At 53.2% G+C, this 27999-nt stretch overlaps 1 protein-coding gene across 1 annotated transcript; it reads right to left on the bottom strand.

Annotated features, from left to right (window-relative positions):
• On the bottom strand, positions 1–27999 carry AXIN1 (axin 1). The gene is made up of 10 exons (XM_056866167.1): positions 27119–27999; positions 14777–14917; positions 10051–10147; positions 9074–9211; positions 7457–8001; positions 6054–6230; positions 4986–5231; positions 3006–3113; positions 1224–1403; positions 1–141 (listed from the first exon to the last, which is right to left on the bottom strand). Exons 1-10 carry the CDS (start codon positions 27997–27999, stop codon positions 15–17), a joined length of 2640 nt encoding a protein of 879 aa, XP_056722145.1. The 3' UTR covers positions 1–14.

The following is a 27999-nucleotide window of genomic DNA, read 5'->3' as shown; positions in this document are numbered from 1 at the left end:
TTGTTCCTCTGGGGCTAGTCGATCTTCTCCACCTTGCCAATGATCTTCTCTTCGAAGATGGGCAAGACGGCCTCGTCCTCGCGCACCTCTTCAAACACCACGCCGCAGTCAAACTCGTCGCTCACCTTCTTAAAGTAATACCTGCAAGGCGGGGATGGAGAGCCACCGCAAAATGAGGGGCCAGCACACCCCCGGAGGTCTCCCCAGAGGCAGTGCCACGCTGTCCTTCCAGGAACGGCCCACCTGGCAGGGTCCAGAGTCGGGGCACACCAGCCTCTGCTTCCAAAACCCCCAGGAGTCCCGATGGATGCCGACCCGCTCTGCACTGCCAGCTACTGGCTCGGCTCTCCACGCAAGTCCTCGCAGGTCTTGACAGACTGACCAGATTCCCCCAGTGCTCAACAGCACAGCCCGATTTGGAGGCCACCTCCTAGTCCTCATGGCTGTACTGGATTTTGAAAACAAGCAGGCAGACGCCCGGCTGCCTCTGCCCCTCCCCCCCAGCACAATCCCCCCCACCCCGTCTCCTTGCAAAACAGCCTCAAAGGTGAAAGGAGCCAGGGAGGAGAGAGAGCAGGAGGGTATTCTTCCTGCCGTGGCCCCTTCTGCACAAAGACTGCCCTGTGCTTCCATGCTAGAAGCCCATGTCACACCTAGCGTTGTTCTCCTTGCGAAAAACAGAGCTTCATCTTCTTTTCAAAATCGAGCAAGTTCCCAGCCCCACTGGTTCTGAGAAGCCCAAGAGACGGATGAGCACATTCTGTGTCCCGGGGGAGATGGTGGCCAGGTGTGGGTCAGTTAAGTCCCAGGTGCTGGATGCACCTCCCACACCCTCCTTGAAAAAGAGGCTGGACCTAAAACTCCCCCATCCCCTCTCAAAAAGGTTACCAAATATACTCCCCTAAACCTGCCCCCGTAGGAGAGAGAGGGTCTCTGGCCCCAGAATGTGTGTGTGTGTGGCATGACCCGGAAGCATTCCTGCCTGGCCCTGGCTCTCATCCCCCCCCCCCCGATCCCAGACTCCTTACACCCTGGAAGGGCAGGTTGGGAGGTCAGTCGCAGAAACCCCCGGGAGTCACAGAAGGTGAGCGTCTCTGGCCACAGCACTGACCTCAAACGCTGGCCGTCCTTGCTGTGCAAATGGGGGGGGGGACAGGCAGGAGAGGGATCCCCCCCTCCTGGCAAGACCCCCCTGCTCCTCCCATCCCAGCCCCTGATCTTACCGGTAATTCCCTTTCTTGGTGAGCAGCTCCTTGAAGTGCCCCAGGGTCACCACGCGGCCCTTGACCAGGGTGCGGTAGGGGATGGGCTCCCCACAGAAGTAGTAGGCCACCACGATGCTCTCCCAGGGATGCTGCTGATGCAAAGAGCCGCCGCCGCCCGGCCTTTTCTGGGGCTTCGTCCTAGGAGGCAAAAGCACACAGCGGGGCCTCAGGCGGCAGCAGGTGAGGGGGTGCCGGCCAGCCGGATTTCCATGGGCAAGGAAGGGGATCAGCTCCCCGGCAGACAAAGGGCAGCTCTCCCCCCCCCCCCCCCCGGCAGCCTCAGCAAACACCGCTGAAGGGAGAAGAGGCTTCCAAAGCAAATGTCGGTGGGGGGGGGGGACGGGACTCCCAGGCCCTCAGAAGCAAGCCTGGGCAAAGGCCTACAGACCCTACAAGAGTGTCTCAGAAGGGGCTCTTCTGGAGGAGAGAAGCCACTCCGGCCCCTCCTCTGGATGACCAAACAACGGAAGACCTCAAGGCGGAGGAGAGCAGTGTGTGTGTGTGGGGTGCTCGTCAGAGCCCCACTGCAGAGTTTGGCTCTGGTTTCAAGGGGGCTTTCACGGCCACCCTGAACACCTGGCGCTGTGGAGCCCAGTTCAGAGATGCGCGCAGGGGGCGACGGACTGTGGCGTTCCCGTCTGCAGGCTGGGTGCGCCCGAGAGGGTGACTCTGAACACTGTTCCCACCCCCAGCTCCAGCTCCCCGAGCCCTCCTGTGCCTCAGCATGCAATAGCTGGGGGGGGGGGGGGTAGTGTTGGCAGCTGGAGGGGAGGTGTCTTCCTGGCTGGGCCCAAGCAGGAGGGGGCTGCCCCATCTGTTCTCTGAAGGCACACCCCCTCCTGACACCTCCCTGGTCTGCCCCAGGGTCACCAGGAGCCCTCGCCAGCCCCCAGTGAGGAGCCACCTTCAGGGAGGCACACCAAGACCACCGGAGAGCTGGGCTCTGGCCCTGAGCGAGCCTTGCGCCCCCTCCCCCCTCCCCGAAGACACGGCCATGCATATGCTGGGCAGGCGGTGCTCTGAGAAGACCCTGCCCAGCACAGGGCTTCCCTGGAACTCCAGGGGAGCAGCACCGCTCTGGCGCTCTCGACTGACCTGTGTGTGTGGCCCGTTCCTCCCTCCTGCCCCAGGCAGGGCTGAGCCGTGCACGGGGCCACCCGCCCCACACAAGTTCCAGGAGGGCTCTGGGACAGACAAGGCTCTCGGCTAGAACCCACCAACCTGCACAGACAACCAGCAGAGATTTCCCAAAAGTCCCCCCCACCGGACCCACGAAACGTCCCACCACACAACATGACCAGCCATAAGCACCAGAGGGAGGGGAGGCAGGAGGGCTGGTGGACTTCCAGAACCAGAAACGTACGAGGCCTGGCTGGAGGTGGGGGCCGGGGGCGCCCCAAAGCTCTGCTTGCCAGGCGTGCAGCAGCTGCCAGGCCTCTAAGTCACCCCCCTCCAGTAGCCAAGCCAGACTCCAGACCACCACTGGGAACAAACAGCACCAGAAGCAAGCGGAAAGTCCTTTGAAGGGTCTTGCTGCTGGGCTAGTCCCAAAGAGGAATCCCAGGCGGCAGGCAGGCTGGCCGGGAAGGGGGGAGGCTAGCCAGCCCCTTCTCCGACACCGCTGCCCAAAGGCCAGACTACCCTCAGCAAGGAGACTCAGATGGCCCCCAGCAAACAAGAGAGGGGTGGGAGTCTAGAGGCTACGGGGGGAGAGAAGACGCGAAGAGCAGCGGCACATACTCGGACTCGGAGAGATCCAGGTCGGAGACGGCGGGTACCACGTTCCGCACTGGCATACAAGCTGGCCTGACAGAGGAGCGACCACGCTGGATAACCTCTTGCACATACCTGAAGAACAACCTCAGACATTAGACACGCTGGGCCCCTCTCGCCAGCCCTACGAGTGCACACTGGCGAGGCAAGAGATCTCGAGCCCCACAGGGCACCTCCCCCCCCAGCTGCTGTGACCCCAAACTACTAAAGACACACACACACACACCCCCCACACACACATGCCTGGCTTCAAAGTATTCTTCTCTCCCCCAGAGAAGGATCCATGCTCGGAAAGAGACGCAAAGTCCCAGAGAAAACTTCCCCTCCTGCTGAGTCTGGCCGGGGCTTTTGGCCTCTCTCCTTGAAGGCCACTCAGACACTCCACAAACAGCCCTGCACTCCTGGCAGATTCTGGCTGCCCACCAACCACAGGAGAAAGCCAAAGTGGTGCCTCTGCTCACACACAATGACTACGGAAGAGGTGCGTCACATCACGTGAGTGGGGAAAGCCATAGCGCAAGATGCCACATGGTTGAGACGGCCGCCCTGCCCTGCCCTCCACAGGCTAGGGCGGGGCAGACCGAGGAAGAGAGGTGACCAGGGCTGGCCCAGAAGGGGCAGCAAAGTCCATCTCCCGAAGCACTGCTCTGCCCGATGCCCTTCCCAAGGACAGGAGGGGAGCAGCACCTTTGCTGAGCCCTCCCCAGGCAGGTGCCGGGGCTTCCCTTGGCCCAGGCGATTCCCAGAATGGTAACCAGCAATACACAGTGCAGCTGTCTCCCCAGCAACTGCAAGCGAGCCTGTGGAATGTGCACACATATGCGCGCATGCATGCACGCACCCCCAAAGCTGCCTTCTACCGAGTCAGGCCACGGGCCCTGTCAAGGTCCTCTGCCAGGCAGTGCTCTGGCACCCCCCCCCCCGACTCCGCCTTTCGCCTGGAGATGCTGCTGGGGATTGAACTGGGGACCTTTTGCATGGCCAGCAGGTGCCTGACCCCTGAGCCACAGCCCTGCCCTTTGCAGGAGGAGGGGGCGGCTGCAAGCACAACCATTCCTGAAGACTCAGAAGCTCCCGCTGGTTGTTCCACTGCTCTTGGCTGGCCTAAGCTGAAGCCCCTCAAGCAGCCAGGGGCCACAGGCCACACCAGCCCTAACCAAGCGCCTCAGGGAAGCGGAAAGCAACAGCCAACCCCAACGGCCTGATCGACCGGCTCTCAAAAGATTTCCCCTGGGGGATGGGGTGGGGGGAATCAACCTGCCAGAAGCAGGTCACTAGGGGTGTGGAGGGGGGAGATAGCTGTGAATTTCCTGCATTGTGCAGGGGGTTGGACTTGATGGCCCTGGTGGTCCCTTCCAACTCTATGATTCTATCATTCTAAGCCTTGCCCCGCAGCTGCCACACAAAACCCAGCGGGCCAGCACAGCGAGTCAAGCGATGCTCTGGGCCCCCCACAGCTCCCTGTCGCATCCTCTTGAGGGACCCGGAGCTACGCACAAGCAGCTCAATGCCTTTCTTCTTCCCCGTGGGGCCCACTGAGCACAAGCCCCCCGGCTCCCCAACTCTCGGAGGCCCCAAAGGCCTCACCATGCTCTGCCCAGACCCTTCCGGGCTGCAGGGCCCTTGGCCCCACCCTTCCTGACCGACCACCACAAATGGCAGAGAGCCCCTGCTCCAGTCGCGGAAAAGTGCCACCGAGCCCAGAGATGAAAACACCCAGCCCCGAGGACAGCCGATTCCCGCCCCCACAACTACTCAGGGTCCTGCCAAACCTGGCCCCGAGAGAGGGTGACCGGTGTTCCTCTGCGGCCGTGCCAGAGACAGTCCGAGTCAGTGCCTCAGTTCCCCCAGCAGAGCCTCCCTCTGAGTCACAAGGGGGGGAAGCGACTGCACCCCCCACCCACCCAGGCTCCCAGTTGGCCCAGCCCCCCCCCCCGCTGCCCTCACCGCTGCTTGGCGGCCGCCTTGCCGACCCGCTTCTCCTCCTCTTCCAGCCGCCGGCGGGCTTCCTCCAGCTGGGTCAGCGGGTTGGGGGCCGGGTTGGGGGGCATGGTCGGGTCCTGGACGAAGGGGTGCGATGGCTGCACGATGTTGCGAAGCTGGGTGCTGACCCACGGGTGCACGGCCACGGGGCGCTCGACGGAGGCAGGGCGGGGTACCTCATGCATCAGTGGCTTCTTGGCAGCCAAAGACCTGGAGGGGAACCAAAAGAAGCACGGTCAATAGGCGCGGGAAAGCTCCTCTCCCCCAACACAGCATGGGGGCTGAAGCGGAGGACCTGGGCCCAGGCAGGTGGGAGGGCGGGCGGGGGCCCTCTCCTGGGGAGCACTCCCCGCCCAGCTGTCCAGATCTGCCTCGCAAAGCTGGCTCTCAGGGGCCTCCACCTTCAGAGGGGAGGCAGGTGGCTTCTTCATAGTGGCTCCTGGCCTGTGGAATGCCCCTCCCCTTGAAGCACGCCCAGCACTGACGCTGCCCTCTTTGAGGTGCCAGGCCAAAACAGTTCTGTTCACCCAGGCTTTTAGTTGAGGGGCCTTCTAACCCAACCGAGCGTGCTTTCAGTCTGAACCTGTCATTCTAAGCGGCACCTCACTCTTCCCCAAATCCAGTTTTATGCTGTGACTGGGTCTGTAATGCTGGTTTTTATGGATGGATTTTAATTAATAACTTTTAATACATTGCTTTGATTTTGTCAGCTGTGTGGAGGAGGTTTCTTGGAGAGGTGGCATTAACATTTGCTAAAGAAGCACCTAAAATTGTAGCTTGCAGACAAAGAGGCTGAGCTTGATGTGCTGGAGCCGGGAGCGGGGAGAGCAGAGAAGGCAGGCCGAGGAACCTGCAAACCTCAGAGTCTGCCGCCCCGGCCCCCTCCCGCAGAGAGCAGCCTGTCCCCCAGGGGCCAGAAAGGCAGGCTGACAGCTCAAGGGCTTCCCGTCCCCCAACGCCCCGGCTGCGTCTTGCCCGTCCATGGCTTTGCTCGTGGATCCCCACAGCTGCCTTTCCCTCCCCCACCCTTACCCATGAGTCGTCTTCTTGTGCCTGCTAATCTCCTTCTCGCCTTCAATGATCCACTGCATGATCTTGTGGTTCTTCTCGACGTCCTCCGGAGACCCGGACATGTCGTAGCCGGCAGCCTCACTCTTCCCCGCCTCCAGCTTCTTGGTGTTTCTTTTTGAGAGCAGGCTGGCTTTCCCACTGGAAGGAGGAGGAAGCAGCAGCAGGCAAAGAAATGAGCCACTCATTTCAGAGCCAAGCCCTGAGCGGAGTGATCTGGCACGAGAGCTCAGCCTGTGGGGCGGCAGCTGGGTGGACTCTGCCCCATTCTGCTAAGGCCCACTGGGCATTCCTGCTGGACCACTGCCGGACCCCCACCCTGGTTTCCACAGCGGCCAGCCAGATGCTCTCAGGATTTCCCACTCAGGGCATGAAGGCCACAGCATCCCACCGTTGCCCTCAGCTTCCCTACCTCGGAGCACAAAAGTTCACTGTAGCCAGAAAGGCCAATGTGGATGCCTAGTTCTGTTTGAAGAAGAGTTGGTTTTTGTACCTCGCTTTTCTCTACCTTTAAGGAGTCTCAAAGCAGCTTATAATCTCCTTCCCTTCCCCTCCCCACAACAAACATCTTGTGAGGTAGGTGGGGCTGAGAGAGTTCGGAGAGAACTGTGACTGGCCCAAGGTCACCCAGCAGGCTTTGTGTGGGGTGGGTGGGGGTGGGGAATCAAACCTGGTTCGCCAGATTAGAGTCCGCCGCTCTTAACCGCTACACCACAACACATTACAAACTTACACAATTCTGTAACTCCAACCTGCATTGTGAAAAATGAACTCTCTCTTCTCTGCACTGCCCGCCCAGGCTACGGATGCTAATAAGGGTCAGGCCTGGTTAGTACTTGGATGGGAGACCACCGAGGAAGTCCAGGGTTGCTACGCAGAGGCAGGCAATGGCAAACCACCCCTGTTCATCCGAGGGACTCTGCCATACATTGACGGTATAACTGGATGGCAATTTAGTCACACAAGTCCAGGAGTTACAACAGAAAGAAAAATGTATCTCAATTCACACACACACACACCCATGGTTCATTTTATAATTTTCCATCAATCCCCCTCCTCCCAAGGTCCTTTTTTTCCCAAACTAAAGACCCTCCTGGTGCCTGGCCCCTCTTTCCTGGATACCACAAAACCTGCATCTGACTCACCGAGACATGGAGCCCCCCACCACCTAAAGCGTCTTTCTTTGGCCGCCATCATCAGTGACAGAAAATACCTGGCTGCCAACCTAAGGGGCATCTCACCACCTCCACTCCCAGACGAGTCAGAACAAGGGCAGAGGCTCCAAACGGCAGCCCAGCGCCCTGCTGCCTCCTCCTCCGGCCCTCCCGGGTCACCCTCGCCAGGGACTCCACCTGTCCCATGCTCACCTGTGGCCCAAGGAATCCACAGGCGTGGGGGCCATGCCGACGCCTTCTCCGTAGGCCCGCCCTTTTGTTGCATAGCTGTGAGCGTCCACGTTCCAGGCAAAGCTGCCCTGCACCCGCTGGCTGGCTTCCAGCTCCGGCGGCTCTTTGGGCTTGAGGGCGCCGTGGTGGTGGACGAGGTGGTGGTAAACGTGCTTGTGGTGGTGGAGGTTGGCGGCATCCAGCTTCAGCCCGCCCTTGGCCGCGTGCTTGCTGTGCCCTGGCGGGACTGTCCCTGCCACACCGTGCAGCAGCTTCCCGGCCAACCCGCTGTCAGGCGAGCGGGGCTTGGGGGAGTGGCGGCCAGGGCCTGGCGACTGGCAGCCGGGCGTCTTCATGACGCGCTGAACGTGTTCATCAAGGATGCTCTCCGGGTTCTCTTCGTGAGCGTCCCTCAGCTGCATCTCAGCATAGCGGGGGGCAAAGTGGGGCAGGAGCTGCGTGGGGGGCAGCTTGTGGCTCAGGAGGGAGGGGCCCATGGGGACATTTGCATCATCGCCTTCTTCCTCCTGTCAGACAACACCGGCATGTCAGGCCCGCAGCACACAGCCGACAAACCCGGCAGGCAGGCTTGCTGGCCGGTGCCCTCTGTCCCGTCCGATCACCTCCCCAGCCCCTCCTTCCTCCCCAGAGCTGAGGAAGTGTCTGCCATCCCCCCCTCCCCCAGCTCCCTCAAGTCAATGGCTCCTGCGCTTCTGATGAAATGCCGACAGCCCTTCAGAGAAGTGGCTGAAGGAAGCAAAGTTCCCAAGGCAAAGCAGCGGCTGCCGCCTTCCACTGCCGGCTGGCCCACCTTCTTCAGAGGAAGGGGCTCCGCTTTTGTTCGGTGAACCTCCGGTGGCCAGGGTGCCTTACAGAGCCAAAGCCAAAAAGTGGCCAAGCTCCCGGGCTCAAGGAGCTCACCAGCTCCAGTGCGGCACAGAGAGGCAGAACCAGGGGACAGGGAGTAAGTGGGTGCTGGTGGGGGGATCTAGAGGAAGAGAGCAGGGGTGACAGGAGGTCACCCAGCAAGGGAGGTCCAGGCAAAGAGGGTGGAGTCGCTGGAGGGAGCAGAGGGCTCTGGGGCTGCACCTGGCCCCTCCCTCACCCGGAAACCAATCTGGCCCCCTCTCATGGCACGGTGAACACGGGGAGGGGGGGGGGTTGTCGTGTGGAACGGACCAGCCCCAGGGAGCGTCCTCCGTCCACGCTGAGCCTGAATGCCCCTCCCGAGAGAACCCGCAATAGCTCCCTTCTGCAGGGCTGTCTGTCTTCCTTCTGCCGCAGTTCACTCCAAGTCCCCAAGTGGCCCAGAGCTCAAAGGGCAGCCGCCTCCTTCCCCAGCCTGCCTGGCCCCATGATGGAGGAGTCCCTGAAAGCACAGCAGGGCAGAGGGCGGGAGAGAAGATGCTTCCTGTTGCGGGGGTCCCTTCCACAACTCGGCCCTCACACTCATCCAGAGAAGCACCTGGGAATGGCCAGGAAGAGAAGCACCTTTGTTCCACAGAAGACACAGCCCCCCTGGTAGCTTCAGGGCCCGCCCCACGCTGCAGGGATCTCGCCAGGCGACTGTGGACCCGACAGGAGCAGCGGCCCACTCACCGCTCTGACGCGCTTCAGGCGCTCCTCCAGTTTGGCCTCTGCTTCCCGGTCCCTCAGGACTTCCTCCAGCCGATTTATCAGTTCTGCAGCAAACTTCTGTGGTTCGACGTGGATATCCTTTGGCATTCGGTATGTACGCTGAGGGGAAACACAGACAGGTTAGCAAAGCCATTTTGCCTTTATCCAGGTTTACAACATCAGTGAGTCCTGCAGAACTCTGTGAAAGCTGCTTTTCGCAGAAGGACTTTAAAATCTACTCCTTGAGAGTTTGTGACAGGGACAGGACAGGAACACCAGAGTGAGGGGGCAGCAGGCTGCAGGAATCCAGGGTGACAGAAAGCAGGATGCCCCAGACCAGTTTCAGAAAGAAAAAAAAACCCTTGCCCACCCAAACAGTAAGGAGCAGCCTGCCAAGACACACCCCCCCCTCGCAGCACAAGATTCTCTGCACACCTCACACCACCGCAGGGAAGATTTACATTCCGTACAAACCCTTGAAACCAGGGTCGGGAAATGACCAGGGGGTGGGACAGGGCTATCAGACTGACCACCCCCCCAAAAAAAACTAGTTACGGTTACAGCCTTGAGATCGGGGGAAAAGCCAGTGGGAGGCTTTCTTCAGGCCTTGTTAGAATGGCTGCAGTACTTACATGGAAGCACTTGTGTTCCAGAGAGAGGAAACATTCTGGAAAATGGATTTCAGAGTCTATCTTTAAATGGGGGGGGGGGGGAGGCAGTAGAGGACAAGCAGGTAGTCTTGCAATATTTTAAGACTATTTTAGCACTTAAATATGTTGTGATCCTCCATCTTACCAAACATAATCCCTGAACTTACTGCACACTATTATACATATTCGGATGGGATAAGTGTGTTGGTGATGTTCTGGGTGCTGGCCACCGCGCACCTTCTGCGTGCAAAGCTCCCGCTGTGCAACCCAGCGACAGCTCTGCCCCCAGAGGGGGCGCTGGCTACTTACAGGAATGTGAGGTAGTGGCACACGTCCATTCGCTTTGGCACTTTCCTGCATCTCTCTGCGATGCTGCTTTCGGAGTCGGTATGGCGGAATCCCATCTCTGCCAAAAGAAAGCAAGAGGGACCCTGAGTGGACCTCCAGATGAGACTGAACACAGGGCACTGTGGCAGCCGGGCTATCCGGGTCTTCAAGAGGTAGCCACCACAGGCATCCACGGCACTAAAACAGCCCATCTTACAAGGCTTGGCTACTTTCCTCTCCACCTTGATATGCCCCAAAGATCTGGAAATCTTGCTCCCCTACAAATAGGAAAAGGGAGCTCAACAGACTCCTGTGGGGGGGGGGGGACACAGCAGAGGCCTCTCTGGACTGCACGCCCTGCCTGGAAGCACCCACAAGCATTAGCTGGCCAGAGTGGGAGCAGAGCAAGAGGAACCTCCGGCTGATCCAGCCGGGCTGTTCTTACTGATCAATTTGTGCCCATGACAGCTCTCTTCCCACCCAGGGCAGCTCAACAGCCATCGGATGCCATGGAAGGGAGTCCTGGGGGCTCATTTCCTGCCCACTGTCAGGCCTGTTCTCTGCCGAGACAGCCAGACTGTGTGTGTTTTGGTTTCACCAGGTGCGTCCCAAGGCCGGGCCTGTTAACTGTCAAATTCCTTTCGCTAACTCTGTGGGAACTGCCCTCGTAGGGAGGGTGGTTGCCATGGCTGCCACCACTATCTGATATGACCAATGTTCTTCCATATAGGCCCTAGGCTGTGCCTTTAGTTCCCATTCGTGCCAATTTACCTGTTAGCTCTGTATACCTGTAGGTTTTCTAATAAATCAACTCTCTTTTGGACTACTCGCCTGTGGATGTTGTTTGTGGGATTACTACAGGGACAAGTGCTTACATTTTGGCACGAATCCCTTCTCTACCTGTTACCTGCCTGGCTGGAGCCCTGGAGGGATCGCCGGGATCTCGGATTGGAGCAGGGAACGTGCTCTCCGAGTGACTTGCCTGTGGCTGGAGCCCCGGAGGGTTCGCCTGGGCCCCGGGTGGGAGTAAAGACAGTGCTCGGAAACTTAATGCGGTTACCCAGTCCAATGCCTACCCCATTCCTCTGATCTCGGATCTCTTGGGGCAACTAAAGGAGGGACGTATCTTCACTAAATTAGACTAGGTGGAAGCCTATTACAGAATCAGAATTCGAGATACAGATGTACCCCTAACAGCCTTTTCCAGTTGCTTTGGCATGTATGAATTCTTAGTGATGCCTTTCGGATTAAAAGGGGCCCCAGGGGTCTTCATGCAATTCATTAATGAAATCCTACACGACTTATTATATAAAGGAGTGGTGGTTTACTTGGATGACATTCTTATTTACTCTAAAACTATGGACGAACACGTTACCCTGGTGAGGGAAGTATTGCAACGTCTCAGAGACAATCAGCTCTATGCTAAGGTGTCCAAATGCGAATTTCACCAAAAACAGTTAACTTTTTTGGGCTATATAATTTCACATCACGGTCTCACCATGGACCCTGAGAAGGTACAGTCTGTAACCAATTGGGAACCACCCTCAACCCGCAAACAGGTTCAACAATTTCTTGGGTTCGCTAATTTCTACAGAGGGTTCATCCCCAACTTCGCTCAAGTTGCACTCCCCATCACTGATCTCCTTAAAACTAAGGGAAAGGGAAATGCAGCCACGTTGCCCTCGGCTAAAATCAATTGGACCACCCAGTGCCAAACCGCTTTCGATACTCTCAAGCTACTGTTTACCTCTGAACCAGTGTTGCAACACCCTGATCCTGAGCAAATGTTTATATGTCCAGGTTGACGCCTCAGACGTGGCAATGGGGGGTGCGCTTCTACAGCGAGGGAGGGACGGTCTTCTGCATCCGTGCGCTTCTCTAAGAAGTTCGCGCAGTCTTAGCTCAACTGGCCGATCTGGGAAAAAGAAGCGGCCGCCGTCCACCATGCCCTCACGGTGTGGAGACAGTTTTTAGAAGGCTCTAAAGTCCCTTTTGAGGTGTGGAGCGATCACAAGAACCTGGAGGCGCTCACGGGTGCCCGTAAACTGTCCGCGAAACAGGTATGCTGGGCAGACTCTTTGCTCAATTCTGTTTTGTATTGAAACATGTACCAGGGAAACAGAATGTCCTGGCTGATGCTCTATCCAGACTACCCCAATACCCAACCAAGGTTGAACGCCCCATGGAGTCCCTGTTCACTCCTGATCAAAGGGGTTTGCTGCCCACTCTAGCAGTCCAAACTCGATCGCAAGCCCGGCTCCCGCCACAGTCTTCGCATGGGGGGGGGGGGGGAACGCCAAACCCAACCACGCCAATTGACCCGACCGCGCCCCCCCCCAGCTCCACCCGGTCGCCCTCCCACCAGCATGGTGCCCACAACGCTGGATAGGGCGGGTCTAACGGACTCTTTTATGAACTCACTTCGTTCCAGTTGCCAAGCCGAACTCTCTGCACAAACCCTCCCCACTTCTCTGACTGAACGTGGAGGTTATTGGTACAAAGACTCTAAGCTGTATGTGCCTAAAGGTCTGCGGAAGGAGGTACTGCAGCTGGTCCATGGAGCCAAGACCACAGGACACTTTGGATTTCTAAAAACGCTGCATTTGTTACGGAGACAATTTTGGTGGGCGGGCATGCGAACCGACGTAGATTCATTCATCCGCAGTTGCCAGTATGTGCTACTGTCAAAAGGTCCCAAGGAAACCCCCCCGGATTACTGCAACCGTTAGAGACCCCCACTAGACCCTGGGAAGTAATTGCAATGGATTTTATGACCGATCTCCCCCTCAGTGAAGGGAAGACTGTACTTTGGGTAATCACGGACTTGTTCTCTAAACAGGTGCATCTTGTCCCTTGCGCAGGTATCCCGTCCGCCCCAAAACTGGCCTGCCTCTTTGTGTCACATGTCTTCTGTCTACATAGTTTTCTGCGCAAGGTGGTCAGCGACCGCGGAAGTAGCTATGTAGCTAAATTCTGGAAAGCTTTCCTAAAGTTGGTGGGGGTGGAACAAGGTTTCTCCAGTGCTTTCCATCCCCAAACCGACGGCCAGACGGAGCGGGTGAATGCTGTATTGGAATGCTACTTGCGTTGTTATGTTAACTATCATCAAGATGATTGGGTTGAATTGTTACCCTTTGCTGAATATGAATACAATAATGCTGTACATCAATCCACTGGGTATAGCCCCTTCCGGGCCGTGTATGGTAAGGACTTCGGCCCCATTGGCCATAACGATGTCTCAGGGGAGGAGGGGGGTGAAGGTGTTGCCGACTGGGTACACACTATTCAAACAACATAGCCCTGGCTGATAAAAAACCTGGAACGGGCCAAACGTAAATACAAGGCTCAAGCCGACAAACATTGCTCACCAGGAAAAGATTACAAAGTGGGGGATATGGTTTATTTATCCACCAAGAATCTGCGTTCCAACCGCCCGTGTAATAAACTCAGTGCCAAATACGTAGGACCCTTTTCCATTTATCGAATCATCAACCCAGTAACTGTGGAGCTCTCGCTCCCAAAGTCCTTGAGACGGATTCATCCCGTGTTCCGTATCAGTTTGCTGAAACAGCATATTCCCTCCCCGGAATGGCATCCTGAACCTCTCCCAGAACCAACGGTGATGGTGGGGGGAGAGGAACATTTTGAAATCGCGAAAATCCTGGACTCGCGTATCCATCATGGCTCTCTCCAGTATCTAGTTCGTTGGAAACATTTCAGTTCTGCGCAAGATGAATAGGTGAGCGCACGTGATGTTTCTGCACCCGTTTGGTCCGTCAATTCCATACTGCTTACCCTCACAAACGGGCGCCCATGAACAGGACAGTGGGAGGGGGGCCTTAAGGGGAGCAGTTGTCCCTGTAGTAATCCCACAAACAACATCCACAGGCGAGTAGTCCAAAAGAGAGTTGATTTATTAGAAAACCTACAGGTATACAGAGCTAACAGGTAAATTGGCACGAATGGGAACTAAAGGCACGGCCTAGGGCCTATATGGAAGAACATTGGTCATATCAGATAGTGGTGGAAGCCATGGCAACCACCCTCCCTACGAGGGCAGTTCCCACAGAGTTAGCGAAAGGAATTTGACGGTTAACAGGCCCGGCCTTGGGACGCACCTGGTGAAACCAAAACACACACAGTCTGGCTGTCTCGGCAGAGACACCCACCCACTCATACCCACATCACAGACTAATCAATCAATCAATCAATCAATCAATTCTTTATTGGCATAAAAAGGAACAGACTAAGCTAAAGTTATATTATTCAGCCAAGTTCCTGTTTTCTCAGCTGTTTGCAGGTTTCACAAAAGGATTGCTAGATACCCCTGCCTTCTGAAAGGAGTGGTGTAAGGGCCAGGGGTCACATTCACACAACTTGGTTTCTAGATCAGTAAGCCAATCTAACCACCAGTTCCCTCTGAGAGTGGTGCTAACTTAAAGATTCGCAGGCCTTCAGCACAGGGTGCCAAGGACCTCTCAGCTTTTTCCAAAAAGCTCTGCCAACTGGGGCGATCCTAGTGATTCTGGGGCCCTGGGCCGAAGTCCAGGGCCCCAAAATCAGTGCCCCTGCTGCCAGCGCTAAACAAGAAACGGCCCTCTCCCTGCACAAGGTGGGTGGGAGCTCCCACTACCACCGGAAATCCCTGCACAAGGCTGGAAGCTCAGATGGCCAATGGAAGCATCCAGGGACCCTCTCCAGTACTCACATGCTGCTGTCGGTCAAGGACATAGTGTCGGCATCACTGGACATGCTGTGCTGCTCGCTGTCGTTGGCACTGGTGGCTGGGGCCAGGGCGTAGCCAGTGTTGACGTAGTAAGGGTTCACCGGCTCTCTCCAAGGCCCGTGCCTGCAAGAGAGAAAAAGGTCACTCACAGGGTCAACTGGAACCACCGCCACCAAATCTCTCTGGAAAGAAAGAGACTTGGACGTACGCAGCAGCCTTGGGCGGCAGCCTCTGGCCACCGGTCCACTCATCTCCGCCTTGCCTCTTCTGACCAGCGGTGGCTCTCCAAATTCTCCAGCACAGAAAGGTCTTTCCCAACGCTTGCAACTGGAGAGTTTTTAACTGGCGATGCCAGGGATTGAGCCAGGGCCCTTCTGCAAGCCAAGCAGGTGTTTGCCTGCTAAGCTCACAGGCAATCCTCAAGATTTACACTTGACCGTAACACAAGTCCCGCCAGCCAGGAGAAGCTTGAATCACACAAGAATGGGAAACCCTGCAGGAAAGGGTCCTCGTTATGGAGCTGTCATGATAAGGCACAAAGGTATTTTCCGGCTGAAGATCCCTGGTGTTCCAAGTCCTGAATCCTCGGCACCCGGACCCGCTCCTCCTCTGCCTGCCCCCAAACATTGAGTCACTAGCTAACCAAATCAAAAAAAGTTTCCATCTAGACATTAGGAAGAACTTTCTAACAGTTCAAGCGTTTCCTCAGTGGAACAGGCTTCCTCAAGAGGTGGTGAGCTCTCCTTCCCTGGAGGTATTGAAGCAGAGGCTAGATGGCCATCTGTCAGCAAGGCTGATTCTATGACCTTAGGCAGGTCATGAAAGAGAGGGCACCTTGGCCATCTTCTGGGCATGGAGTAGGGGTCACTGGGGGTGGGGTGGGGAGGTAGTTGTGAATTTCCTGCATTGTGCAGGGGGTTGGACTAGATGACCCTGGTGGTCCCTTCCAACCCTATGATTCTAACCAGAGCAGAGAGCACCACTTGCTTTCCAAAGGAAAACCAAACTGCTGTGGTATAAGAACGGGGTCTGTCCCACACGCAGCAGGAGAATCCCCAGGCAAACCTCCAAGACGGTTCTTCCCAGTGGTCCCAGGATCCTAGTTTGACCAGCGCAAGAGTCAGTTTGGTGTAGCAGAGAGAGTGCTGGGCTTGGAAGAGGAAAACTGTCCTGGTTCGAATTCCCACTGGGGGTCTGAGGGCCAGCCACCAGCCTCGCAGGGCTATTGTGAGGATAAAATGTATGCTGCCTGGCTTAAAATGAGACCAAGGTGGTGGCAAGATTTGGATTCATGAAATGCAGCTGACAGATCCCAGCCACACTAAAAACATGTGTCTGAGACATGCAGCAAGAACAGGAACATCTAGGAAACCTGAGCCTTGGCTGCAGAACACAGCCTTGGGTTCCAGAACCGACCCAACCCTACGGCCTTCAGTGGTGGGGGGGACGGGGATGGCACAAAAGTATTCAGTCACTTGACAGTCCCGGCACTTCCCCAGCAGACACTCCCCAGTCCAAGCAACAATACAGAGACGGAGCTCCCGTTTGGCAATCATGACTTTTGAATGGCTCATACATGACTACTGCCATGCCATTGGGCTGGTCCATTGAAAGGCATTGAAAGGTCCAGCCAGGGAACAGTCAGGGTGATGTACCCATCTGCCTTCCGGACCCCAGACACCTAGAGTTGCCACTAGGGGGAACAGGGGGAGTTTGGCAAGATTTGCAGAGTGCTGTAAGACTTAGGTTGAATAATACCCATTCTCCTCTACTTACAACACCTCTTCTGTCCTCAGAAATCACAATCAGAAAGCCTGATGCGTGTGCAAGCTATCAAAACCACCCCCAATTTAGACTGCGGTCTCTGCCGCTTATTTATTTAGGATATTTCTGTGTCGCCTCTTCAGAGCCCTACTTGAGGTGGCTTACAACTGAAAGAACCAGCTGCTAAGATGATGGGGCGCAGTAAGCCTCAAGCCGACTGGCCTGCTGAGAGGGGTAGAGTCTAAAGTGTGCTGACCGGACTTGTCATCTCGAGAGGTCTGCTGTCTACCAGGTGCACACATCCAGGATGTGACAGAAAGGATAGGAAGACTCATCAAGCCCACAGATTATTACCCCTTCTTGCTAATTCACGTGGGAACAACTGATATTGCCCAACACAGCCTAGAACATATTAAAAGAGACTATGCGGCTCTGGGTAAGAAGGTGAAGGGCCTGGGGGCATGTTGTTTTTTCGTCAGTTCTTCCTGTTGAAGGTCGTGGCTTAGGAAGGGAAGGAAGAATATTACAAATTAATGACTGGTTGCCTAGATGGTGTCCTCAAGAAAGGTTTGGATTTTTGGACCCTGGTTTACGCTTTCGAGATGAAGCTCTTCTATCGGGAGATGGTTTGCACCTCATGAGGGTAGGAAAAAATGTGTTTGGTGAGAGCCTTGCCAACCTGATAAGGAGGGCTTTCAACTAAATCCTATGGGGGAGCGAGACAACACCTTAACACCTAGTATGCTGACAATAACTAGAGACGAGAACATTTGCAGGGAGTGGCATGTATGCCAGGAAACATAAATTCACGGGTAAGTACAAAAACGAAAACCTTGGGGCACATAAACCACGGATTCCGATGTCTGTACACTAATGCGCAGAGTATGGGAAACAAGCAGGAAGAACTTAAGCCCTAATACGGGAAGGGGATTTTGACCTAATAGGCATTACTGAAACTTGGTGGGATGTCACTCATGATTGGAATATTAAGGGGTGAGGAATAGCATTATATGTCAAAGATGTGTACACTTGTGAAGAAGTACATGAATCTGAGCATGGAAGTTCAGTCGAGAGTCTCTGGGTAAAAATCAAAGGAGTAAGAAATAATAGTGATATTATGGTGGGGGTCAGCCACCAAACCAGGCAGAGGACTTGGATGAGACACTCCTAGACCAGATTACAAAGTTCTCAAAGAGACGGAACACGGTGGTCATGGGAGATTTCAATTACCCAGATATCTGTTGGAAGTCCAACTCTGCTAAACATGCAAGATCCAATAAATTCCTGACTTGTCTTGCTGACAACTTTATTTTCCTGAAAGTGAACAGGGAAACAAAGGGATATGCTATCTTAGATTTGATTCTCACCAACAGGGAAGAACTGGTTGATGAGGTTAAAGTAGTAGGCACCCTGGGTAGGAGTGACCATGTCATCTTGGAATTTACAATTTTGGGAAAAGGAAAAACTGTACGTAGTCAGGCATATAGGTTGGACTTTAGGAGAGCAATTTTAACAAACTTAAACTTATGTTGGGTAGAATCCCATGGTCAGAAATACTTAAGGAGAAGGGAGTTCAAGAAGGGTGGGAGTTTCTTTAGGAAGTGGAAGGAGGGCCTTATAACCAAAGAGGAATATAAAAAAAAACTAGTGCTTGTAGGGAGAGTGTTAGGAAAGCTAAAGCTCAGTATGAACTTAGGCTAGTGAGAGATGCTAAACGCAACAAAAAAGGGTTCTTTTCCTATGTACAGAGTAAGAATAAGAACAAGGACAAGATAAGCCCATTGCGGGGACCGGAAAGTGAAATTATAACAGGAGATGAAGAGAGGGCAGAACTCCTCAATTCCTACTTTTCCTCAGTCTTTTCTGGCGAGGGAAACGGTGCTCAACATGGCGTCAACAGAACACATGATGAGGGAAGGGATTTGCAGCCAAGGATTGCCATTGGGGTAGTGCACAAACACCTAGTTTCTTTAAACGAAACAAAGCCCTCAGGACCAGATTAATTGCATCCAAGGGTATTTAAAGAACTTGCAGATATAATTTCTGAACCTCTGTCCATTATTTTTGAGAATTCGTGGAGATCAGGTGAGGTGCCAGAAGACTGGAAGTGGGCAAATGTCGTCCCCATCTTCTAGAAGGGGAAAAAGGAGAATCCGGGTAACTATCGACCCATCAGCTTGACTTCTATACCAGGAAATGCTCAGTCCTTGAGCATTTAGAAAGGATGGGTCTGATTACTAAGAGCCAGCACGGGTTTCTCAAGAACAAGTCGTCAGACTAATCTCCTTTTTTGAGAAAGTTACTACCTTGCCGGATCAGGGGAATGCTGTAGACAGAGTTTATCTTGATTTCAGTAAGGCTTTTGATAAGGTTCCACATGATATTCTTGTTGACAAATTGGGAAAATGTGGTTTGGCTCCTATTTCTGTTAGGTGGATCTGCAACTGGTTGACAGATCGCACCCAAAGAGAGCTCATCCACTTGGAGAGAAGTGACTAGTGGAGTGCCTCAGGGATCTGTCCTGGGCCCTGTGTTGTTCAACATCTTTATAAATGATTTGGATGAAGGAATGCTTATTAAATTTGCAGATGATACTAAATTGGGAGGGGTAGCAAATATGGTAGAAGACAGAGCTAAGATACAGGATGATCTTGATAGGCTGGAGAATTGGGCTAAAACTAATAAAATGACCTTCAACAAAGATAAATGTAAAGTTCTGCATTTAGGTAGGAAAAATCATATGCATAATAACAGAATGGGGGAGACTTGTCTGAGCAGTAGTTTGTGCGGAAACGATCTTGGGGTCTTAGTAGACCAAACACTGAACATGTGTCAACAGTGTGATGCCGTAGCTAAACAGGAAAATGCAATCTTGGGCTGTATCAACAGAAGTATAGTGTCCAGATCACACAAAGTGATGGTATCACTTTGTTCTGCTCTGGTTAGACCTCACCTAAAGTATTGTGTTCAGATTTGGGCACCGCAATTTAAGATGTAGATAAGCTGGAGTCCAGAGGAGGGCAACAAAGATGGTGAAGGGTCTGGAGACCAAGTCCTATGAGGAAAGTTTGAAGGAGGTGGGTATGTTTAGCCTGAAGAGGAGAAGACTGAGAGGGGATATGATAACCATCTTCAAGTTCTTTCATAGAGAGGAGGGTGCCAAGTTGTTTTCTGTTGCTCCAGAAGGTCGGACCAGAACCAATGGGCTGAAATTAAATCAAAAGTTTCCATCTAGACATTAAAAAGAATTTCCTGACAGTTAGAGCAGTTCCTCAGTACAACAGGCTTCCTCTGGAGGTGGTAAGCTCTCCTTCCCTGGAGGTTTTTAAGGCTAGATGGCCATCTACAGCAATGCTAATTCTATGACCTTAGGCAGTTCATGAGAGGGAGGGCACCTTGGCCATCTTCTGGGCAAGGAGTAGGGGTCACTGGGGGTGTAGTGGGGAGGTAGTTTAGAATTTCTTGCATTGTGCAGGGGGGTTAGACTAGATGACTTTGGTGGTCCCTTCCAATTCTATGCTCCCCCGGCTGCCTCTATTGGGGGGGGGGCTTGCAGCTCCCCCACTTCAGCCAGGACAAAAGAACAGGCAGCATCAAGACAAGGGGTAGGCCAGGAAAGCAAAAGATGGGTGGCGGGGGGGGGGGGGGCTTGGCCAGCCTCACGTGGTTCATCCGACAAACAGCATCAGTGGAGGATGCGGCTGACTTCGCATCGATGATGAGGCCGGCTTCAGAGCTCCCTTTGAAGCCAGAAAAAATTCAACCATAATGACCAAAAAAAGACTGCACAGGAAGTTTGCTAAAAACACCCCAGACGCTTTCGACCACTTACAAGTATCACTATGAAGAAAACGACGATCTCTGGACCAAACCTCCCAGCTTGACTGGCATTCCTACCACTGTTTCCTCTCAGCAGCCTAATTCTGTTTCTCGGGGGCACAAAACTGCACCCTTTCTCTTTCTTTTGGGGAGAGGTTCATCAGATTATCTGTAAGATTACAGAAGGTACGGGGGGGAATAATAGAATATCAACACATCCAAACTCTGATTAGTTTTCCATCTGAGTCACCATTTGTCTCCAGATAACAACATTACATTTTAGATAGCTTCCAGCTTCAACATACAAAACACCAGATGTCCAGATATTCTTTTTGGCTTGGGAAGGACAATAATTGTCCAATATTTCACAGCCAGCGAGCACCCCCATGACATAAGGAACAGGGGCAATGCCACAGCCACAAAACCAATAATTCCTCATAGTATTATACCATTTTGAAAGTTGGTCTGGTGACAAATACCACTGGTCTGCCATTTTAATCTCTTCAAGGAAGGTTCACTAAAAAGGCCGATCCTCTTATAAAAAAGGAATCCCACGTGGGGGAGGGGGCTTGATGTTGACCCCAGACCACTTCGCCACCTTTTGTGAAACCCTTTTTCCTTCATACATAATAAATCTGTCAGGAAACAGTATCAATTAGAGACAAGCTTTATGTTTTCTTACAAAGTTAGTTCTTCAAATTGTGTTAACAGTTTTTATTAGTTCTTGTGGGTTATCCGGGCTGTGTAACCGTGGCCTTGGTATTTTCTTTCCTGACGTTTCGCCAGCAGCTGTGGCAGGCATCTTCAGAGGAGTAACACTGAAGATGCCTGCCACAGCTGCTGGCGAAACGTCAGGAAAGAAAATACCAAGACCACGGTTACACAGCCCGGATAACCCACAAGAACCAATGAACTCTGACCGTGAAAGCCTTCGACAGTTTTTATTAGCATTCCCTTCCTTAGTTGTAATTAGAAAACTTCTTATCTGTGAATACTGAAACACAGAGATATTTCTACCTCCTTTTTCCACCACCTTCTCATAAGGGTATAATTTTACTGTACACAAACAATGTGTGGGTTCAGAGCATATCTAGAATATTCCCACTTTTTTGTCTGTTTTTATGGTCTGCTCTGAGCCTGAGGACTCTTTCTGATGCTGTTTTGTGCTGTTTTTATGCACAGGCTCATTTTTAAGAGCTCATTTATTGTTATTTTACATTGCTTTTATGAATTTATCATAAGTGTTTTATTTTGTGATCTACTTCCAGCAGGTCTCTGGAAAGGTGGCATATAATTTTTTTAAAATAAATAAATATGGTCGTCAGTCCTAGTGATAAATTCACTTCTAGTGACCAATAGGACAGGATAGAGTTATACTGCCAGAGGCAATCCTTTTATTTCTTTTTTTACAAGCCACCAACCATTGAAGAAAGCAGAGAATATCTCCTTCAAAATGGCTCTTGGGTGTTACCCATGAAATCCAGCAAAATCCCTCCCCAAAACTGTCTAAAGGACTCTGATCTTTTCCAGCAAGGCTTCACAATCAGGATTTTGGAACTGAACAGCTTCAAACTAGGAAGGTAAGCTTGGAGTTAAGTCTAAGGAAAGACATGATAACAAGCACACTTTAAGCAGCCAGGCTACAGGATGCAAGACGTCGCACAGGACGCGTTCTTTCTGATCCTATGAACTAAATGCTGCTTAAGACCATTTTGTCTGAATCTTGGGGTTCCCAGACTATCACTTCACAAGCAGATTTTCCACACACATTCAACATCTTTTTAATTTTATTTATTTTACTGGTAGTTATATCCCGCCTCTTGGCGCAAGGTGGCTTTGTTAACTCTGTAAGTAAGTCCTGGGACCTGCTTACGGTGTTCGCCCGCCTCCCGATTAAGCCAAAAAGAGATCAAAGGACTCTCTCCTGGAAGTTTCCTGCCTCAAATTCTAAAGGAAAACAGTACTGGAACATAAAGCTGCCAACATCTACAGCAAGCTGTGAAAAGCGCCTGAGGCAGGATGAATCCCACCAGCCTGCCTCCACACACTGTAAAGGGGTCAATCTGCGATTAGCGGAAGGACAACTTGGTGTTCCAGGGAAACGAGCATGGATTTGTTCCTAACAGGTCTTGCCAGACCAACTTCGTTTTCTTTTCTGATCGAGTGATGAGCTTACTGGATTGTGGGAACGCCATTGACATGGTTTACACTTAATTCAGTAAAGCTTTTGACAGGGTCCCACATGATGTTCTGATAGGTAAGCTGGAGCACTGCAGGCTGGACTCTAGGATAGGCAGGTGGAGAAGGAGCTGGTTGGAGAACCGAGCCCAAAGTGTGGCTGTCAATGGCGTTGCATCTGAATGGAGAGAGGTGTCCAGTGGAGTGCCACAGAGCTCGGTTCTGGGCCGGGTACTTTTCAGTATTTTTACAAATTATCTGGATGAGAGGGTAGAGGGACTACTCATTAAATTTGCATATGACACCAAATTGGGAGGAGCAGTGAAAACACCAGAAGAGAGGTAGGATACGACGAGCTCTGGACACACTGGAAACATGGGCGGATGTGAACAAGATGCAATTCAACAAGAACAAGTGCAAAGTTCTACAATTGGGTAACAAAAATGAGGAACATGCATACTGGATGGGGTAGCAGTGTGTGTGAACAAGATCTAGGAGTACGGGTGGACAGTAAGCTGAACATGAGCAGCCAGTGTGATGCAGAGGCAAAAAAGGCTAATGCAGTCTTGGGATGTAACAACAGGGGCATAACATTCAAATTGCAAGATGTCATAGTCCCACTGTACACCACATTGGTCAGGTTGCACCTGAAGTCCTGTGTGCAGTTCTGGAGGCCTTACTTAAAAAAGGATGTGGACAGAAGCGAGCGGGTGCAGAGGAGAGTGACAAGGATGACCAGGGGCCTGGAGACCAAGCCCTACGAGGAAAGGCTGAGGAACTTGGGAATGTTTAGGCTGGAGGAGATTGAGGGCAGGGGGCATGATTGCTCTCTTCGTGTATTTGGAAGGCTGTCACTTAGAGGAGGGCAGGGAGCTGTTCCTGTTGGTAGCAGAGGACAGGACTTGCAATAATGGGTACAAATTATGGAAAGGTACCAGCTGGACATTAGGAAAACATTTTTACAGTGAGAATAGTTCAGAAATGGAATTGGCTGCCTAGGGAGGAGGTGAGCTCCCCCTCTCTGGCAGTCTTCAAGCAGCAGCTGGACAAACACTTGTCAGGGATTCTCTAGGCTAGTGATTCCCAACCTGGGGTAAGCATTCCCACAGGGGTACGAATCAGGACATTTTGGGGTATGCGGAAAAAACTGATAATGGTGGGAAAAGGCACATACGTCAACAGTGTAAGAAAAGATACAAGTCAAAAGTTGTGAAATTAATTGAATGTTATGACGAGTGGTGGAGCGCGTTTTCTTCATTATTTAACCTTGAGAAAAGCCCCATTCCCTCACTTTGTTATTTTGGCCAATGGTAGGGAGTCCCTCCCTAAACAATGTGTTGCGAACACGCCACTACAGAGAGCATGCTGGGTGGCCGCCCCTCACAGGCTCAGCTTTCCTTCTTCTCCACCTCACGAACATTTAAGTGCTGTCGTGCTGGTGCCGATGTATATATGAGCATTTTGGTAATATGAAGGGTACAATTTATGGAAATGGGCTGCCAAGGGGTACACAAGTGACGAGAGGTTGGGACCTAGGCTGATCCTGCATTGAGCAGGGGGTTGGACTAGATGGCCTATACGGCCACCTATGATTCGATGATTCTCACACTGCAGAAGGTCTTAAGTGCCTGAAGACATCACACTGCTCCGCTAAGACCGGGTGGCCCCTTCCTTCAGGGCCACCTTTCAGGTAAAAGAATTCAAACAGTTTGGGTTGGGGGGCCAGAGGGCGGGGATTCCAATCATATTCGGAGTGTGTTGCTAAGGCTATTTTAAGAGTTTGGCTCGTTATGTTCTTGTATCCTTAGGACACGGGTCGCAAAAGCGCGGCTCCTGAGCCGCAAGTGGCTCTTTGGGCCCCTGAGGGCGGCTCTTCCCACGTACGGAAGCAGCGCCCTAGGCCGGCCGAAGCAGCGGGAGGGTCTCCGAGAGAGGAAGGAGTGGCCCTTCCTCCTTCTCGCCCCAGCGCCGTCCCTGCCTCCCACCATTGCGGCGGCGGCTGGAGAACGACAAGAGCCCCTCAGCTGCCACCCCCCCGTCTTTTCTTGCCGCCTGGCTGCGCGCCTTGGTTTGGCAGAGAGGGGGCTCCTCCCTCCCTCCCTCCTCCCTTCCTTCTCTCCACCGTGAGGAGTGAGGCGTGGCTGTCTGGTCCTCGTTTCGGCCGCCGCCGCCTTCCCTCCTCTGTCTCTATGAGCGACCGGAGCTGGGCGACCTCTCACCCCCCCCACCTCCTCCTGTTGGCTCCACCTGGCCCCGGGCAGGTAAGGCGACGATGCTTCCTGGGCCAGGACCGAGCTCGCTTCGCCCTCCCCGCGCCTCAGACTGAGAGTTTGGAGCTGGTCCGGCGCATCGCCTTCCCGCCCCCAGCGCAGGCCGCATCTTGCCCGGCCGGGATCTTGTGGGGGAACTTCCAGGGCAGGGGGCGGATTTCGCACCTTAATCAACGGCCCACTTGGAAGGGGTAAACTCTCCTCCTCGCCGCCTTCCTCCTCCTCGTCCCCCTCAGGGGCTCCCAAAAGTCCAGCTCCAGGCTGCCTTTCTTCCCCAGTTCCTTCCTTCTCTTTCCTTTCCCACTTCCTTCCTTCCTCTTTCTTTCTCCATCCCTCCCCCCTTTCTTTCTTCTTTCCTTTCCCGGTTCCTTCCTTCCTTTCTCTATTCCTCCCCCCTCCCTTCCTCTACTAGCGTTTGCTGTTCTTTCCCTTTTCAGTTCTACATATTCATGCAAACAATCTTTTTCAAGCATGAACCTTATCAAGAGTAAATTGAGAAGCCGTCTTATTGATGAGAACCTGGAATCATGCCTAAAATTAAAAACAACAACATACAAACCTGATTTACCCAAACTTTCCAAGGAGATGCAAGGCCATTGTTCACATTAAGTGTTTGTCAGTCATTGACATGATTTAATTTTATGGATACCTTACTTACAATTTAATTTTTATCAATAAATAAGATCATTATTAAGTATGATATCAAGTTTTATTCAGTGTACCTATAGTTTAATTAAGACTTAAAACTTTAATTAAAGTTTATTAAGTTAATAAACAGTGTACCTACCTATATAGTTTAAGAAATTTGGCTCTCAAAAGAAATCTCAATGGTTGTGCTGTTGATATTTGGCTCTCTTGACTAATGAGTTTGCCGACCACTGCCTTAGGAGGTTATTCTGACTTTTTTGGGGGGGTAACAAGCTCCTTGGAATGGGATAAAGCAGGGGTGTCAGAGATGTGGCCCGCAGGCCAAATCCGACCCGCAGAGGGCTTTTCTCCGGCCCACGGAGCCAAGGCAGCTAGCCCCCACCTTCCCCCTCCTTTTCTGGGCTTCCCGGGGCCACTCTGGCCCCACGAGCCCAGCCAGTGGCCTTCCTCCGTCCCTCATTGTCTTCCCCCCATCTTTCATTCTCTTTTTCTCCTCTTTCTCTTTCTCCCGCTTTCTCTTTTTCCTTCTGTCTTTCTCTCTCTCTCCTCCCTCTTCTCTCTCTCTCCCTTTATTTCTTTGTCTCTTTCTTTCTATGTTTCTCTCCCTCTCTTTTCTCTCCTATCTGTTTCACTCTTTCTCCCTTTCTTTCTCCTCTCTCTCTCTCTTTCTCCCTGACTTTCTGTACCGGGGGAGGGCTGAAGGCTTGCCATCCAAGGCAGCCCCCCGCCCCCCAGTCCACATCTGCGAGCTCGCCAGCCAAGGCAGCCACCCCACCCCCCACCCCCAGGTTAAGATTTAATATAAACGCCAGGGACCAGAGATGCAAACTTTATAGCAGACTCATGCAAAGTCAATTAATGAAATTATTTTTATTTTATTTTTTACCTAAAATACAAGCATACTGAAAACAATAAGGCCGTTAAATAAAAGGAAATATTATAAAAATGTTATTGTTCTAAGCTTGTTTGTGTTTTCAGTAAAAAAATATCATTAATTGACTTTGCCTGTGTCTTTTTTGTATCTCCAGTATCTGGCATTACATTTTATGGTATGTATGTATTTATTTATTTGGTACCCATGGCCCAGCCTGACCAAGTGACATTTCTGTCCTATCAGACCCTCCTAGCAAAGGAGTTCAACACCCCTGGGATAAAGGTTCAAACAACTTTGCCACCACAGTGCATGCAGGACAGACAGTGACTAACTGTGGAGAAATTCCCCACCAAGGAACCCACCTGGAACCGTTGAGAGCCCAGTCTGGGGAGGGACATCCTCGCTTTGGCCTCTGGCATCTCAAAGCATTTCAGAGTGACCCCTGCTTGAGACTTGGCGGTCACTGCCGGTCAAGATAGACAGGCAGTGCCGGATGGCCCAGAGGGATGGCTTGACTCGGCAGGGGGGCACAGGGGACCTCCCTCTGCCGCTTCATGCAGCCACAAATCCCTGCCCCCACCCTCCTGCCACCCTTGGCCACCACAGACCAAGACAGCAGCCAGGCGCAACCTGGGCTCCTTCCCCTTGCCTTTCTGTCGTCTCTGCCAAATGGGAAATGAACACGCCGAACACAAGGGTGACCCTGTTTCTGTGCTGCCGGCGCCACCCCCACCCCCAGCCGTTTGGAGGCCCTTGCCCCATGGCGCTCACCTGAACTCCCTCCCCTCGCTGTATCGTCTTGAGGGCGTTGCGCGCTGAGGGGCCGTCTCCAGCAGCAGCTTTTGGGTGAGCCTGCTGGAGGGGACTGAATCACGACCGGCTTCCTCCTTAGCCTCTTGGTCACATTTCCATTCCTCATCCTCGTTGAGGGTAGGCAAGTAGCCCGACAGGCATTTCCCCGTCCCAGACCCTGAGCTCTGATCGCTGTACACTTTAGGACTCTCCCCCCCGGTCCTTGTATATTCCAAATAAATATCCGACTTAAGGAACAGCGGGTACGTGTTTTCCTCGATCATGGACTGGATCTCTGTCTGGGCCTGGTCAAACATGGCAGGATCAATGAGCTGCTTCATGACGCAATCTTTGATGAAGCTTTTGGTTGCCGGTTTGATTTGCCGCGACACGATCCCGTTGTTGTCCAGGATGTACTTTTTGTAAATGGCTTTGGCCAGCTTCAGCCGCTTCTCCTCATTGGAGTCTGAGGGCTCCAGCTTCCGGAAGCCGCTGCAGGCGAACCAGAAGTCCAGCAGGTCTGCGCAGCCCTCCTGCTTCAGAAAGGTTCTGAACAGATTGATCCCGTCCTGGTCGTCCAACAGGGAGTGCAGAGACTCCGCCCACCTCAGGTAGGGGGGCGTGGGGGAGGCGCTCCCCTCCGGCTCGTAGCCCAGGTCCAGGTCAGGGCGCCGGGGAGTGGCGGTGGAGGGCTCCGCCTTGAGAACCTCGCACTTCCCAGGGTAAAAACCATGGCCAACGACGGAGCGCGGGTCTGTGGAGATCAGCTCCCCTTCCTCACCGGGGACCGGGGGCCTCGGGGCGTCCTCCGTGAAGCTTCCTCCGAGATCCAGAGGGAAGCCCTGGCCCGGGGCGTTCAT

Source organism: Euleptes europaea, chromosome 21 (assembly GCF_029931775.1).
Source record: "Euleptes europaea isolate rEulEur1 chromosome 21, rEulEur1.hap1, whole genome shotgun sequence".
In the NCBI taxonomy this organism is placed as follows: Eukaryota; Metazoa; Chordata; class Lepidosauria; order Squamata; family Sphaerodactylidae; genus Euleptes; species Euleptes europaea.
This window is presented reverse-complemented; position numbering and strand designations above follow the sequence as displayed.